This window comes from Alosa sapidissima, chromosome 10 (genome assembly GCF_018492685.1).
Source record: "Alosa sapidissima isolate fAloSap1 chromosome 10, fAloSap1.pri, whole genome shotgun sequence".
In the NCBI taxonomy this organism is placed as follows: Eukaryota; Metazoa; Chordata; class Actinopteri; order Clupeiformes; family Clupeidae; genus Alosa; species Alosa sapidissima.
In genome coordinates, this window is record NC_055966.1 from 2,338,363 (window position 1) to 2,354,754 (window position 16,392).

At 40.7% G+C, this 16,392-nt stretch overlaps 1 protein-coding gene across 1 annotated transcript in view; it reads left to right on the plus strand.

Moving 5' to 3' along the window:
• kmt2bb (lysine (K)-specific methyltransferase 2Bb) overlaps nt 1-16,392 on the plus strand; it is a 111,700-nt gene that overhangs the window by 78,230 nt on the left and 17,078 nt on the right. Inside the window, exons 21-28 of the mRNA XM_042107347.1 lie at nt 314-540; nt 1,601-1,704; nt 7,311-7,448; nt 7,585-7,743; nt 7,854-7,971; nt 8,075-8,153; nt 8,262-8,422; nt 16,131-16,280. Coding sequence (XP_041963281.1) covers nt 314-540; nt 1,601-1,704; nt 7,311-7,448; nt 7,585-7,743; nt 7,854-7,971; nt 8,075-8,153; nt 8,262-8,422; nt 16,131-16,280 — 1,136 coding nt within the window. The remainder of the gene's footprint in view (nt 1-313; nt 541-1,600; nt 1,705-7,310; nt 7,449-7,584; nt 7,744-7,853; nt 7,972-8,074; nt 8,154-8,261; nt 8,423-16,130; nt 16,281-16,392) is intronic.

The window sequence follows — 16,392 nt, forward strand, 5'->3', positions numbered from 1 at the left end:
TATCACCATTGGTCTTTGCTAAGGCACCACGCTGGTTTACGCTGATATTCAGTGTTAAAGGTAAAAGAAATCTTTAAGAATTTGTGTTGTCTGTTTTGATCTCATCATAAATACAAGTGTATATTTTGGTTCTCTGATTCAGTACTCTGGTTCTATTTTTGGTGTATACAGCACAGAATCAAATGGTAAGATTGATAAGCTAAGTGATAAAGTATTCAGTAAAAGCTTTGTGTGAGAACAAATTGAAGTACCTGTGATATGTGACCCATCTCCTTCTACCCTTTTACTAACTGCCCACCATTCTGTCTCCTAGTGGCATACTTTCACATGCAGTAATGCCTCCAACTACTGAGCATATGTATGCTCAATGGTGTGAATGGGACGAACAGCGGAAGAGAAAAGACCAGACAATCCTGGACAGGAGCAACTGTCTGCTTGCTGTAAACATGGAGGAGGCATCCAACCTCACCCCGCTCACACATAACATCAACAATAAAATTAACAGAAAAATCTTCAGAGCTGCCAGGCTGAAGTCAAAAGGTAAATACTATTGAATTGTACTTGACAATAATTTAGTTAAGGATTTGTGGTTGCAATCTATTTTGCATATGATATTTAAATGTGTGGATGCCATTCTCACTCAGCATTCCTTGCTCAGAAATTGTGCTTCATCTGCATAGCTGTTGAAATTGAAAATATATTGGTTAATATTACCTAATGCCAGCGTATATAGGGGGGGGGGGACCAAGACTGCTTTATTGAGGTGCACCAAATGGTCAATTGTGTTCACTGACATATTATGATCCCCTTGACTACATTTTTTCTCTCTGCAATGTAAGTTTGAAACCATGTTAAGACATTACCTGAGAGACCAAGCCATTTTTCAGGTGGTGAATTAAAATGTTGTGATTATTGTAGTGAAATGCTTCACTCAAATATAAAAGAATTAGGATTGACACTTGGTTTTAAGTCAGAACTTGAGTCTTAGCTTTCAAAGCTCAGTGCAAGAGTGTGAACTGTGTGATTTCCAACTAAACCAATCCTAAAAGAAATAATGTGGAATCAAATGGCCAAAGGCTTTCTCATGTATGAATGTAGTGTGTGAAAATGGATGTCTCCCCCTTCCCTGCAATGCATTATACATCTGTGGGCTTCCACTTCCCATTTGCACTGTGATGGGAGATTGCTGACATTGTTGCTAGCTCAAAAATGGGCAGAATGGCATCAGCTCCTGTTTAGATTGAACACCAGCATAGCATATTGCCAGTAAAATCATGTATTTCATGGTAAGTGAGAATGAGATTAGAATTGGCATTTACTCAGGGAAAATGTGCAAGCAAGCATGTGTATGTTGGGAAGATGTGGTCCATTAATTCAGGCCAATTGTATGGCAGTTTCAGCCCAGTAGTAAAACTGAAACTTAACTCTTGCAGACAGACATTATCAAAGTTGAAAAAAAACAAAATGTATTGTTTTTGTTGTTATAATATCCAGTAACAAGTAATATCACTCCAATAACGTGTGAATGAAACCGACGTACTAGGTTTTATACAATTATTTAGAACATAATTTTGAAATTTGTTTGGGTGCATGAATGCAGGTATGAAAGAGAGGCTGTCTAAAGTCGACATGGATACAGGCTGGTCTCAAGAGGATGAGCGACAGTGTTCCCTTTGTCAGAAATATGGTGACTCAAAATCAAATGTAAGTATCAGCAACTTCAAAGTGCATTTATTATGATGCACTGTAAGACTGCCAGCTCAAAAGCTTGTGCACACAAGTTGGGATTTGACGTTAGATTTGAGAGTAGCCACTGCTCTGCCATGCATTTAAGTGTGGCAATGAGCGTACGCCTGTCCTATGCCTCGTGCGTTCATTTCGGCAAATGAGTGCCATTATGTTTTCAGGTTGTACGTACACCTGCCCCGATCTTGCGAATGCAATATCTCAAGAACGCCTCAATTTGCACCTGCTTCAAATTTGGTATGAATGTTCAATTGCATTCAAAGATTAACTGATTAGATTTTGGTGGTCAAAGTTAAAGGTCACTGTGACCATCAAAGTCCCATCCTTGTGAACGTGATTTCTCAAGAATGCCAACTTTAGTAAGGATGTTTACTTGGACTCTTCAGATTAAAGGATACATTTTTTTAGGACTAAGTTCATGATCTCTTTGACCACATGTATGTCGCTTTCTCATGAACGCAATATCTCAAGAATGCCTTGAGGCACATTCTTCAAATTTGGTATGAACATTCACTTGGACTAAAAGATCAACTGGTTAGATTCCTTTCAACTCTATAACATCTATTACATACCTCGCTACACAAATGTATGTCAACCAGAAATTCACTTAATGATCATGATGCATTTTGGTGCTCCTACCACCCTTCCTGGTACTGCATTAGCCATTATGTCTAGCCTATCCAAAATGTTTTTGTTCTGCTAGACCTACAAACAGTTATAAGTTATAATGTTTGGAATAACGCCGTTTAAAAGAGCGGCATTAGGTAACAACGTTATTTTTTCAGTAACGGGGTAATCTAACTAATTACTTTTCCCGTTGTTACAACGCTGTTAACGTTACTGGACGTTAAATGAGGTGCATTACTATGCATTGATTGAATAAACTGTGTAATCCGAACGCACCCCTGGCTCACAGCTAGTGAGGAGGTGGGTTAATAACGATGTAAGCGATTATGATTGGCTAAGGCAGAGTCATGTTTCATGGTAGCCAATCAGAGCCAGTGTTTTTACACACTTGCCAGCACACGCGCCACACACACACACACACGCAACAGCTAAAATAGAGATTTGACAAAACAGCAGAGGTCTGGAGCAATCCGATGAAAAGTTGGCATTTTCAAGGTGGAGATATAAGCACTACTTCAAATTCATTGTGGTCAAAGGTTGTGTACATTATGTCCAGGAGCGAAGACTGTCGACGTAAGCAACTCTAATTTAATGAAGCATCTCACACACGCATCTAAAGCTAGTGGCCAAAAACACCGATACCTCCACCACAGATGATAGCTCGCCATCCACTAGCAAAGAAGGACTCTGAGCAAAGTCCTCCAAGCAGCAAAAGCTAAATCTTTCTGCCTCACAACAAAAACCAATGACACACAGGCTGTCAAAGTCAACCGTAGGTCTGTCGATGTGCGATATCTTGAATTCAATAAAGCATCTATCTATCTAATACATATCGAAAGTTATGTAGCCTATAAACATCTGTCTGTTCTACTCATTTCAACTGGCTGCTCAAAACGGCTAAAAAAATCCAAATTCTTTGACAAATAGCAACTTTTTTTTTTTAACAGTAACGCAAATAGTTACTTTCCCTGGTAACGAGTTACTCTTATCATAGAGTAATTCAGTTACTAACTCAGTTACACTTTGGAACAAGTAGTGAGTAACTATAACTAATTACTTTTTTAAAGTAACGTTCCCAACACTGGTAATAACACACGTGACCGACTTTATTAATAAGTCTACTTTTTCTGATCACATTATACATCACAATTGATTCTCAGCAGTCGACAGACAATCAAGTTACTGCAGTCAATATTTCCTTATTATATAATTTAACACATAGTTCACTGGGCTTTCTGTTAGTGGTAGAGTGCTAAGCTTTTGGTATATCACCATTAGTGAAAGTCGAGAGTTACTTACAGTGAGCTTATTGGAGCACTTAACTTCTGCACGGTGCTATACAGTGGGTCCCAGTTAAGTTTGGACGGGTTCCTTCATGAATCACGCACCCCATTTTCTCAGCAGAAATTGCACAAACTGCAGTTGACACAAACAACCACAAGGTGTCACTTGGGAGTTCTGTCACTACTATTTTTGATGCGACTTGACTTAACTGCTTCCATGACGCAGTGAGCCATTACCAAACATATATGATAATATAATAGCGTGAGTTTATATATCTTATACCCTACTTGTCACGGTTACTTATAGATGTGGTAGTGTAACGATAAGCGCATGAAACTTTCAGCGGGGGCACGGGAACTTAAATTGATCACGGTAGTTTAAGCTTACACTTAAACAGACAAAACATTCTAATATGAAAATGTAGATGCAATTGTTGTAAAATGGTGCAGCTCCTTTAAGAAAGCCCCGTGCGCAGGGATGGAAAGAGAGAAAGCGAGAGGGGATGTGTGTTAGAACTTAGATGCGTGTGGAAAAAGTAGACGTGCTGTTGAGACTGGAGCGAGTCGTATTCAAAATAATGCAAAAAACAAATCTGCAGATAAAACCAATTACCCTCATTCATTGCAACCGCAGCATGCCTGCTTGCCGACGTTCAAACGAAAAAGATATCAAAGCACCTTTTGCGTTTGAATGTAGCACAATTTTTTTTAAACAGCTGGACAAATGATTTAGCTAATTAATTATAGCCTGCACACCAGCAATTGTTGAACATTTACCTGTACAAGACAGTAGCCCAGCCTAACAAGCATGTTGCATGTTGTAGGCCTACTGTAGACATTTCATTTAAATTGCAACCGCAACATGCCTGTTTGCCGACGTTCAAACGACAACGAAAAAGATATCAAAGCAACAAGAGGGTTGAGTCTGAATGACACGGAGTTCAGACTCATATTGCTCTTCATAACCATCTATAAAAAAAGTGTTTTTTCTTTTCTTTTTGAGAACGTCCGAATCCCAGGACATGACGCACTGGACATTATAATAGGCTTGAGATATAATTCCAAAGGGGGCAGATAGGGGCCTACTGCACTTAAAACTTCACAAACTTAAAAAGATTGAACGAAGCATCCCGAAATTTGAAATTGTGATCAGTGACTGGCATCGAGTGAAACTTTTCGAAGTTGAACAGGCTATTAAAAACTATTTGCGCACCTCAATGTCACAGGAGAGACTGGGCTCTCCATTCTATGAATTGAAAAAGACGTTATGCTACCTGCAAACTGGCCTATGATTTCATTGCTGAGTTTGCGGCAAAGCAAGACAATGTTTTTTCAGAGTCAGGATATGGCGAGTCAGTGTCATTTATTTGTCCAATGTTAGCCTACAGACCAGTTTCCATAGTGCACATCTTATCAACAGTTTGAATGCCGTGTGTTTTTCTGCTCATTGACAAATACCGTTCAGCACAATGATTCATGCCCAATTAATTTCCCCTGTTAAAGTGTTCGCCTTTGTTACACTATTTGGTTTCGTGATGTAGCCTATGATAAACACCATATGGCCAAATATGTGACTCAGCTAATGTTATAGGCTATACAATTTCCCCTCTTAAAGACAAGCTGGTGTAGCTTATTAGACTAGGCTACTAAAATGCACCGACGGCAGCCTTGGCTATGTGTAAAGTAAGCTATCACATGATTTCATGCACTTAAGTTCATGCATCTGTCAAGTTCGCACAGGGCCTCGCACCCCCTTGCGACGGGCCTGCAGCTCCTCCTAAGACAGCGAGGAAAAAGTTAAAATACGCGATAAACCTGGGAAAAGTTGACAGGTTTGTTTCGGTCCCAGTGATTATTTGTGAAATTGTGCAAACGACAGCCTTTTTAAGGCATTTCAAGGAAGGTGTCGTATGCAAGCTCCCAAATTGACCCAGTAGCCTACAGAAGGCATCAATAAATTGTTGGGACTGGGGAGGGTCATGCGTTTTTTCTCAATCACTTTGGAGGGGCAAATTTCTTGCTGGCGAGGGAGGTTCACGTCTTTTTTGATTAACGCTCCCAAAACTCCCCCGGTAGCCCCTTAAATAAATAACGAACAGTCCCTAATTGATTATAGCCTGTAGGCCTACAGGGTTCTCCGCGCTTCTGTCGTTTGGCGACAATCCGGTGCAACCAGGCCAAGACAGATATTTTAGAGAGAAGGAGAGACGCCGGTGCAGCTCAGATGTCTTCTTAATTTTCTTTATTCTTTAGTAAAAGGTGCAGAACATTATTAAACTTTGACTAACGTTTCGATGTGTCGATGTTTTTGACTAACAAACATCGAAACGTTAGTCAAAGTTTAATAATGTTCTGCACCTTTTACTAAAGAATAAAGAAAATTAAGAAGACATCTGAGCTGCACCGGCGTCTCTCCTTCTCTCTAACACTTTTTGGCTTTGGCTAAATATTTCTAAAATCATTTGAGTTTCACTAGTCACATGTTTTAACAAGGAACACTTGTTATTGAACTAATAACAGACGTGTGTCGAAAATTGACTTTATTTTCCATATAGAGAAATAACAAATGCAGAGTCTAACCAAGGTCAATCTTGCCAAAAAAGCCCTCAAACCTGAAAACACATGAGGCAAAAGTGCAAAACATCACAAAACTAACTAAACTAACACGCGCATATTTTTGTATTGCAATCATTGTAGCCTACAGTTGTAACAGCGCGTAACAGTCGTTTTACTCCCCGTATGCGCTCATTATAAAGAACGTTTAACATGTCCCAAAAACAGCTATCAACTAATCACCAAACGTCTTATAAACAAGTATTGCCAGGAGCAACACCTTGCAAAAAATGATAACAATAGGCCTAGGCCTTAATGGCTCTGCTCCTGCCTAGATTCAAACTCAGAACTGCCTGAAATTTGCAGACCTGTTCTGGAAATACGCGCATTAACCCACTCGACCGTCAGACAACGCTATCTGCTTCGAGTAGGCCTATGGGTAGGACTGTAGCCTACACTGGTTGCTGTGGCACAGTCTTGAGTGACCGAATTCGTTTTCCTTTGTCATATGAATGCTGTCATTTTGTTAACATTACTGTTAAGGAGATGCTGTAGGCAAAGGCTATATTTAACATTGTTAGTGTAGTAAAACAAATCAGAACTATTCACAAGGTTTCTGGGCAGCATATTTATGTTCTGTTAGCAAGCGAACTTCTCATGACTACCGACAAAGTAGCCTACTGCCAGCTGACGAAGCTCTCATTTTAAAACATTACTGAGAGACAGGCACTGTACAATCAAGACATCTTGCCATTGAATCCAAAACTATGTTTAACATTATGTACAAAGCTTATAGGCTACAGTGGACTAGCATGTTGCAGGGGCTGCTAAAAACACAGAGAAACGCACTGAAAACTCGGCCAATCACAGCCCTTGCTGTCGAATGCTCCGTCCGGTTCGACCGTGGAACGTCACAGCGGACTATGCTGCCCCCAAGCGGCTGCAGTTGTAGTTACATTTCACCCAGCTGCGTAAATCACCTTGATGGTGAATGAAGTGTCAATTCTTAACTGGGACCCACTGTATGTGAATGAATGAGTTGCCCTGTAACTTTTTTATTGTACCTCAAACTTTCCTCTTTTATATCCACAATTGCTTTAGGAGGCAGGAAGGTTACTCTACCTTGGACAGAATGAATGGGCCCATGTAAACTGCTCTATGTGGTCAGCGGAGGTATTTGAAGAGGATAATGGCTCCTTGATGCATGTCCATAGTGCTGTAGCCAGAGGAAGACTTATGGTAAGTTTATTTTACTACCCTGTGTCTGTTAATTCATCCTTATTACCTCCTCCTAAAAACCTACCTTAAAACAACAATGCATTGTTTATCTGTTCTTTGCCTCTTTCTGTCCTCCCCGACACAATGCCGTACCCAGCGATGTGAGCGTTGCAATAAGACAGGAGCAACAGTAGGCTGCTGTTTGACGTCTTGTCAGAGCAACTACCACTTCATGTGTGCCCGCACCAGGAACTGCGTTTTTCAAGATGATAAAAGAGTTTTTTGTCACAAGCACCGTGATCTCATCAGTGGGAAGGTACACACTGAGCCGTTTAGCTTTTCATACTGTATATTTCATACTATGCAAAATGCCTCTGTTTGTAACCGTATTGTGTGTTTCCTGTCATTCACATTGTTACTCTACAGATGATCACAGGGCAGGGTTTTGAAGTTCTTCGGCGGGTTTATGTTGACTTTGAGGGCATTAGTCTACGCAGAAAATTTCTCACTGGAGTGGAACCTGAGTCTGTAAACATAATGATAGGTATGTTTCTTTTGCTGTTGGAGTGGCACCAATGAAGTTTCTGCTTTATAGTGTCATTTTACAGTTTAAGGATCATGGTACTAACTAGCTCTTTCATGTTCAGGTTCTTTGCACATAGGCAAACTTGGTAAGCTGACTGGACTCTCATCTAAGCAAGGAAAGCTGTTTCCTGTGGGTTATGAGTAAGTAGCTGATTGCTAGTAACTTTGTCATCTAACTGAACTAATAGATTTCTAGAGTTATCATTTCTCCTTTGTTATTCTTATTTCCATTTCATTGTTTTGACCTAGATGCTCTCGCTGGTACTGGAGCACCAAAAATCCTCTTCGTCGCTGCAAGTACAAATGCAGAATTTGGGAAGTCAGACCACCGATGCAAGAGAAACCTGTGGAGGAGTGTCTAGATCAGGGAGACAACTGCACAATAGCCCATAGTCCCTGTCCAAATTCAGGTGAACATCCACTGAAAATACATACTTATTTACATTAGCCCACAAAGGTCCAATGAATTATTGTTTTGTACAAGTAGGCTACTTAACTACTTCAGGCATAGAATGGATATGTGTCATGCAATATTCATTCATTGAGAAATATTTATTTATATGGCCAACCCTGTAAATCTAAATTGTTAGGTTTTAGCTGTAGAACAAAGTGCCAAAGCCAAGGCTATAGGAAGTTGTAATGTTTCTTATATGGTGTTAAGGGAGATTTTCATATAGATATCTGTTTCTCGAGCATGAACATACCCCCAGAGTGTAGCACTGTATCTGTCTGGCTACTTTAGCTGTTGGCTGCAGCAACTCGTTTTTTTCCCCCTGACGGACAGTATGGAAAGGACAGAATTCTCCTTTAAATCACTTGTACCTATTCATAAATTTTAAGTTTTAAAGGTGCATATCGCTAGCCTGACGTTGTCATACTCAAATTCTAGTCAGAATATGAGTCTGATACTGTTCCATTGGGATGTAATTATGGGGCGTGTTTCAACCGATACGGGGGGGGAAGCCTCTGCACTCAATTGGATAGACCTAACCAATCAGAGCAACGAAACAGCTTACCGTGAGATGTAGGAAGAACACACAAACCATCCTTCTTCTCCACAAATGCTTTAACATTGTTTTCTGGTCTTTTGTAAAAGTTATTGTGCCATCAATTTCTCCTACGTCGTTAGCGAAATCTAAGAGATACGTAGCAGGGTAGGCTAAACTGAAAACTTTCCCCGTTTTTAAAAATGATTCTGTTGAACACCGATATGCTACAAACGTTATTAATGTTATAAACAGCTGGAGAAGGCTGTCGCAAATCCCTTGAGCAGGTGGTCAATCAGAGATTTCAAACGAACAAGGGAACAACATGTCACAATGCAACACACTGTTTTCCTTTGATGAAGATGAAACCATGATTTTTCCCACATCTCAACTTTGGCCAAAGTTTTCAGAAATAATCATTTTCAGTGATAAAACCTCATTGAAATAATATGCATTTATCCATATGGGGTCTTAGCTACAGCGTTTTTGTTGCAAACAAAATCAACTTAAGCCTGCTCAAATAACACTGTTGCTCACCTGTCCATCATCGTAAAGCCCTATTTGATTGGTCCGAACAGCTCTGGTTCGAGCATAATTGCTCCACAACGGAGCAATGCCAGACCGAACTTCCCGACCTCAAATGTTGTGGGCGGGGCTAAGTTCGGCTGGCACCCAGGCTAGCATATCGCTATCAAGTCTGGTGTAGCCAGTTCTATTGATTATAGTGGACACTAATTGTTGCAGAATACGCTCACAAACTTCAGTTACGTGCCTGGTGTAGCCTGCCTTTAAGTGCTGTTTTAGAGCTTTTGAAGCAGTGAAGCAAAAATAAAAAAGTGAATGTCAGAGATCTGAGATCCGCGCTGAGATGTCAGGCGGGAAAAAACAATATCATTTGGTCAAAGTCATTTTAAGTCCCTCCACTCGGCACCTGTATTGTAACGTTTTTGGGCACTTATCTGGCATCTATTTCGGCAGAAATGCGTGTGCGCAAGGCTTCACAACCCCAACCTTGCTCCAGCATGTCGACTTTTTTGCCGCCGAGTAGTCACAGCACACCACATGATTGGCACAATGTATTCACATGTCGACTTTTTGCCACAGAAATGTTCTACCACCTGAGAGCAGAGAGAGACACTCTCAGCCCCCTCTTCCTTCAGCCCTCTCTCTTTTGGAGACGCCCCCTGTCCTCCTAAAGCCCTGTACTAATTGCTCTTACAGTGGGCAGTGCTTCGACTTGGCCAGCTTCCCTCGCGGTCCGCGCGCGGGATCACGCGACTTTAACTTGTATTTTTCCAGTGACGCTGCAACAACCGGCAGAGGTCTCAAGTGAGCAGGGTGTCTCGTAAAAAGAAATGGAGCTGGAAAACCCTACACAGACTTCACTACAGACTTTAGCAGGCTGGTTTAGACATAATTTAATAGCCAGAAATATGCCTTCCTGTTACGTCCTGTTATCACGGAGTTACAGGCGATAAACTATTTTTGATGGTCACAAGTTTACTTCATTAACGTTTATTTCTTTCATTATTAAAGAGTGTTTTTCATTTAAAGGCTTGACTTCGTGCTTATTCAGAAGAGCATTTAGTGCTCTCCCCAATCCCAGATGTTCACATTGCAAGTTTGTTTGTAATGGATGCAACCGCGAGATACGCTTGTCATAGGCGCCAATACCGTGGGTGCTCCGTCTCTCGGGCACCCACTGAAAACATCGAGCACCCACATTTGCCAGCTTACAGTCCCGGCTAAATTTGTATTAATTTAAAATCAAACATCGCAGTTGATGTTAAATTCAGCATCTCTCATAATGTGATTGGATATGTTGCTGTCAATTCCCTACTTCATATAGCCTACTAACCACCAATGAGGGCGTCTCTCGTATGAAAATTCCTGACACTTCCCACCTGAAGAATTAACGCAAGGCTTTGTCGGGTCTTCAGCCCCGAATGTTTAAAATGTATATAGCCTTGAATATCATTTTAAAAGTAGTCTGACAAAGCTTATTGTTTTGTGACACAGCTAAACACTGGTACCTCATAGAACGTCTATAACATAGCCTAGGTGGTCGCAACTTACAAAAGTAAAGCAGATAGAAAGAACTCACGCAAATCTAGCCTACAACACGCAGATAGCTTTATGCGCAGGGGAGAGAGCGCGCGCGCGCGCACTGTGCTTTATGATTGTTGCCTTCTGATGTTATGTTGCTAATTCACTGAACTGCATTAGGTGACAGAAATGGTATTGCCTTTATCTTATAACTCCTTGTCTGAGCGACTACCAGGCCTATGGTTTTTAAAAGTCAGATGTTCCCTGACAAAGACATTCGAAAATTAAAAATGTTTATTGACTTGAAAAATACACTAATTTTTGCGAACTCCCTTCATTCAACCCTTGAAGACATCGCGGTCTGGTGCGCTATGTAGATCGTTTCTCGTACCATTTAATTTCTCAGAATTTAGGTCTACTAGGCCTACAATAACGTCATCACCAAATACATCTTTTATTTTTAGTTGATCAACCACAAAGAGTAGCATAGGCCTGCTGTGCACAGTGCACTGACGACTGTAGCAGCCCAAGGTAACCAGTTGTTGTAGATGAGAGGCAACCCCTTGTTTCAGATAGCCTGGACAACATGTTACCTGGGTGTTGCCTACGTTATTAATTAATGGTAGCCTACAATAGTTAATTGATTCGCGTAACATATTAGTTGGCTCAAAGAGTAGGGAATCAGGATGGAGAGAGTCACGTGTGTGTTGCTTTTGCGGGATCGAATCCAGTTTAATTTTATATTAAATAAAAGTTTTCAAAACATATATTTTTTACATGTCTTTTGTCCGAGTGGCTGTAATGTAGCCAAGCGCTCATGGCGTATGAAAAGCGACTTCAAACCGCCTAAAACAACTTGTTTGTGAATGTCTGACAACTGCTGCAGCGCATGCACGCGCAAGGAAACCAGTAGGTGGAGAAACCAGAAGGCACACTACACCGGAACGATTTTAAGGCTATTTCGCATAGGCTACTCAATGGTGCTATTTCACACGCATTATAGCGACCCCCACTCACCGGGGTTAGGTGGAAGGTGTTAATAGGTGTTAAGACATTTGTTCCCAAGGGTCTATGAATTGTTAATCCGGCCCTGCCCCCAACGAACGCAACTTTCCACAGCTGAAAAAGAAGTCTAGAGGACTCCTAACTCACTAAGACCTACTTACTGTAGGCTGCGCAAACCACAGGCCTTTTTTGGGCAAGCCTGCATTCGCGGCAGGCCTTCTGTTGAAGAATTTTATATAAATCCTGCACTAACGGTAATCCTCCTACTCCCCCCCCCCCCACACACACACACCACAGCTGTGGATAGTGTGGCATGCTCACGCTTTATGTCTCCTTCTTGCAAACTAGGCCTATAGCCCAACCATTTACGTCTTCAAAAAATAACAACTTGCCAGATATGCCTTCATATCTTTGGGCTTCATTCAGCATTTTGTTCTTCCACTGGAAATGACTCTTCTACATTTGCTGCCTGCTGCATCCTTTCTGTTTGTATTGTTTAGAAAATGTTTGACGTCTTGAGTTAAAGCATTAAACATTGTTTGCTGGTAACCAGCCACAAATAGCCTACAGGTTCTTGCGTGCGTACATTCTCTATTCTCTCCAAAATGTGCCCGTTCTGTGGGCTGGCCAAGTGCGTAATTCTGCGGCATAAAGCAGATGTATTTGTTTATTGTACAGAAAAATAAAAATAACCTGTCAAGCAGTCAATTGACTACATTGCAGTCAATAAGTAGGGCAAATTACGAAACCAAAACGTGGGTCATAGTTGTCTAAGCCTCTGCTGTGAGGCCAAACCCATGAACAAAGACGCATTGATATCTGCAATAGTTTTTTTTTTTTTTGGCGAAACAAGCTCACAGCCAAACGAGTCATAGCACTGAAGGGAGAGGCAACTGGCATGTGATCTCCCCACGGGCCAATGGATGTACAAGTTTTCTCCTGTGCCTACGATATTTAATCCAGTGTTTTGTCAAGTTGCAAAATGCTATTCGTTTTAACGAATTTTTATGATGGTATGAAGTACTTTTTGTATAGGGTACTATCTTGATTGCTTTATACTCAATACTTGACCAATGGCTATTGCATCTGTCTATTGAAAGTGAGAATGTGGCATGTGATCTACTGTGTAGGCTTCATAAAATAAATAAACAGATTGCTAATGGCCTACAAGCTGATCTGGGGAGTGTTTCCCGTACAACTATGGAGGTTAGCTTTTTGCTAACAGGATGCATCGTTCAACTAACCAACATGTAAGTTACGACTGTTTCCCAAAACTGTCATACTTACATAGTACTGTAAGTTTGGACCATGATAATTTCCAAACTTCTGTAGTATGGACTAAGGTGGTTAATGACGTTTACTAGCACGTGAACGGGCACCTGCACATACTTCTGTGGCGCATTGCGTTAAGGCCGGCAGATGACAGCCGCCGTTGCACAGCAGTTACCAGTCCCCTGTCCAACAGTTCGAATCTGGGTTAAGATTTTGACAACAATATTGACATCGTTGTTTACCTAAGTTTATCTTTTGTGCAGATCATATTATCAAAATCAGAATCAGCCTTCTTGGCTTGAAAAATCCATGAAAATCAAAGGCTACATATTCTTAGCTGACTCGTCCAAAAGTGCGCACCACCTTATTATTATCTGCAGGTGTGTGACTTTTACTTACGTGCACATGGCTGCAAATTGACTTTTAATTTATGTATTTTCTGCCTTGGGCATTTTAAAATATGGATGTATGGTGGTTAGAAGTGTAAATATCAATTAGAAACCTAAATATATTTATAATTATTAATTTGCAAACAAATAACTGGCGTCAGTGACGTCTTTGACATGAAGATCCCTGGAACTATGCTTCTACTAGCATTCTACCACAGGTCGAGAGGTGTAGTTGTAACTACACAACTTTACGATAGTGGTTGCGAACGTTCGTTGCTACTATGGTTTTGGGAAACACTAACGTAGTGTAACGATGCATTGGACTATGTAAGTTCCAAATATGAATGTAATTCTGCGGCATAAAGCAGATGTATTTGTTTATTGTACAGAAAAATAAAAATGACATGTCAAGCAGTCAATTGACTACATTGCAGTCAAGAAGTAGGGCAAATTAATTTACGAAACCAAAACGTGGGTCATAGTTGTCTAAGCCTCTATAGCGTAGCCTGTTAAAAACGTCGCAGAAGCCTACAGATTAATTCTGAACAGTTATTTCTCTACAGGCTCAATTATCACACCACTGTTTTGATTTGCGTAGTTGCGTTAACCCAACACTGACAATAATGTAGACAGCAAATTTCGATTTCCGTTACCACCGTGAAGTCAAGCCTTAAGCCATACCCAAGTAGCCTCAATCGAGGTAAATCGAGCTTTTTCAGAAGGGGCGGCAGGCAGAGCGATGCCCACTGTAGCTCCTTCCCCTGATCAAAGTCAGATATTAACCTGACCAGGTCCTATTAACAATCTACCTGCTGGCTAGGGGTGGGCGATATGGACAAAAAAATAATATCTCGATATTTTTTGTGATTTTGACGATAACGATAATTAGTCGATATCCTTTAAAAAATTGTTTTTGTTAAAGTCTGAGTTACTTTACAGCTCATTATTTATGAATAGCATCATTAGGCCTACAATAATAACCAATAACCTAACCTGTGACTTTTTAACTTAATCAACCAATGCATTGTCACTCTATGACACATTTCCAATTCTGCCCATACTTGTGTGTGTGGCAATGACATGGTCTAGCCAGCTACATTAGAGAAGCTGAATAGGCCTAACAGTTTCCCAAGAGAAAGTCTGAAGCTGAAATTCCTTTCAAACCTTTACATAGGATTCACTGTAAAACTAAGAGCAGACCAACAGAGTAGCTTACATCTCAGTTATTTCCTTCTATGTTTTGTTTTAGAGCAATCACGTAGGCTAGCATTCCAAGTTACAGAATAGAAACTAATGCGTTAGCTTATGGCTAATGTATCTGAGAAATCCCATAGAGATGCTAATGGTTAGCATAATCGGTAAACGTAGATATTTAGAGCAAACTTCAGTCCATTTACAAAAGAGTTACATGAGAATAGTTATTTGTTTACAACTGACTATTAAAATACTCAAAGGCTAATGTTTTCTCTCCATATAATACCGTAGGAAAAAACGTGACTGTCTCATCAATGCCACTTCAACAGAAGTAGCCGCATAAAATCCCAAGTAGGCTACTCGCTGCACAAAATAAACATTAGGCTGCGTGGGACAACGTTGTGACCATGTGACCCACTAGTGATCACGTGACACTTGCTCTGCTGCACTTCTCCCGCATAGCCTACCTCCTGGGAATGTATGAGTCTTCCGTGCGTGATTTCGAGTGTTTTTCCCCATAAGTAATTTAAATACTCAATAATGTCAATTTGCACATCGTTAAAACAACAATCACGATATTATCGCAGACGATATATATATCGCCCACCCCTACTGCTGGCCAATTACCACCCCCACTCTGAATGAGCACCATGCCAGACAGGCAGAAAAACCTTGTTTATACACTAAAGCACAATCATTAAATCCAAATATATATCTTGACATTGCCATTGTACTGTTAACTACTGTGCGATGTGGGGGTGCCAAACCCCACATCGTCACACAGGAACATAGTTAGGGGGAAAGGAGAGGTGTCCTTTTTCACACCATCCCATATCAATGCTCCTCTGGATGGTCACTATAACAGCCATAGTAAATAGTTAACAACCGAGAAGCAACAGCAGAATCAACTGTAACCAAGTTAACCACCAACCGTTATAATTGTCTGTGACCAAAGAAAGGGGTATAACAATCTGAATAGGTTGACTCATAGACATGAGACACTGAGACATGACTCCGTATTGTGGCCAAAAACTCAAACATACCGCTTATAGAATGAAATTAACTACATTTTGTGTTATTAATGTTGTTTGTGTTGAACTAAAATCACCTGTGAAGCCATGGATTTTGTGTTCTCTTCCACCGCTAGCAGGAAGGTAATCTTTGTCGGACCAACATGAGTGTTCAGTTAAGTAATATTCAAATGTATTTCTTGTTTTGTTTTGAAGCACAAAGGATTGATGTCGCCCGGTCCAATTCTCAAAATGAAAACAACCCCAAACTATCCCCATTTGCTACACCAGCTCTGGGTAGTCGACACAAAGTCCCCCAAATCAGACGGCCTGCTGGAGGAATGTCCAGACCATTGCCATCTCCAGGTACATATTGCAAAATATTCGGCAAAATATAAAATGGCTTAGACATTTTGTTGTTGTTGATTTTGTTAACTGTGTCCATCCACAATGGAAAACCTTTTAACAATATTCCAAG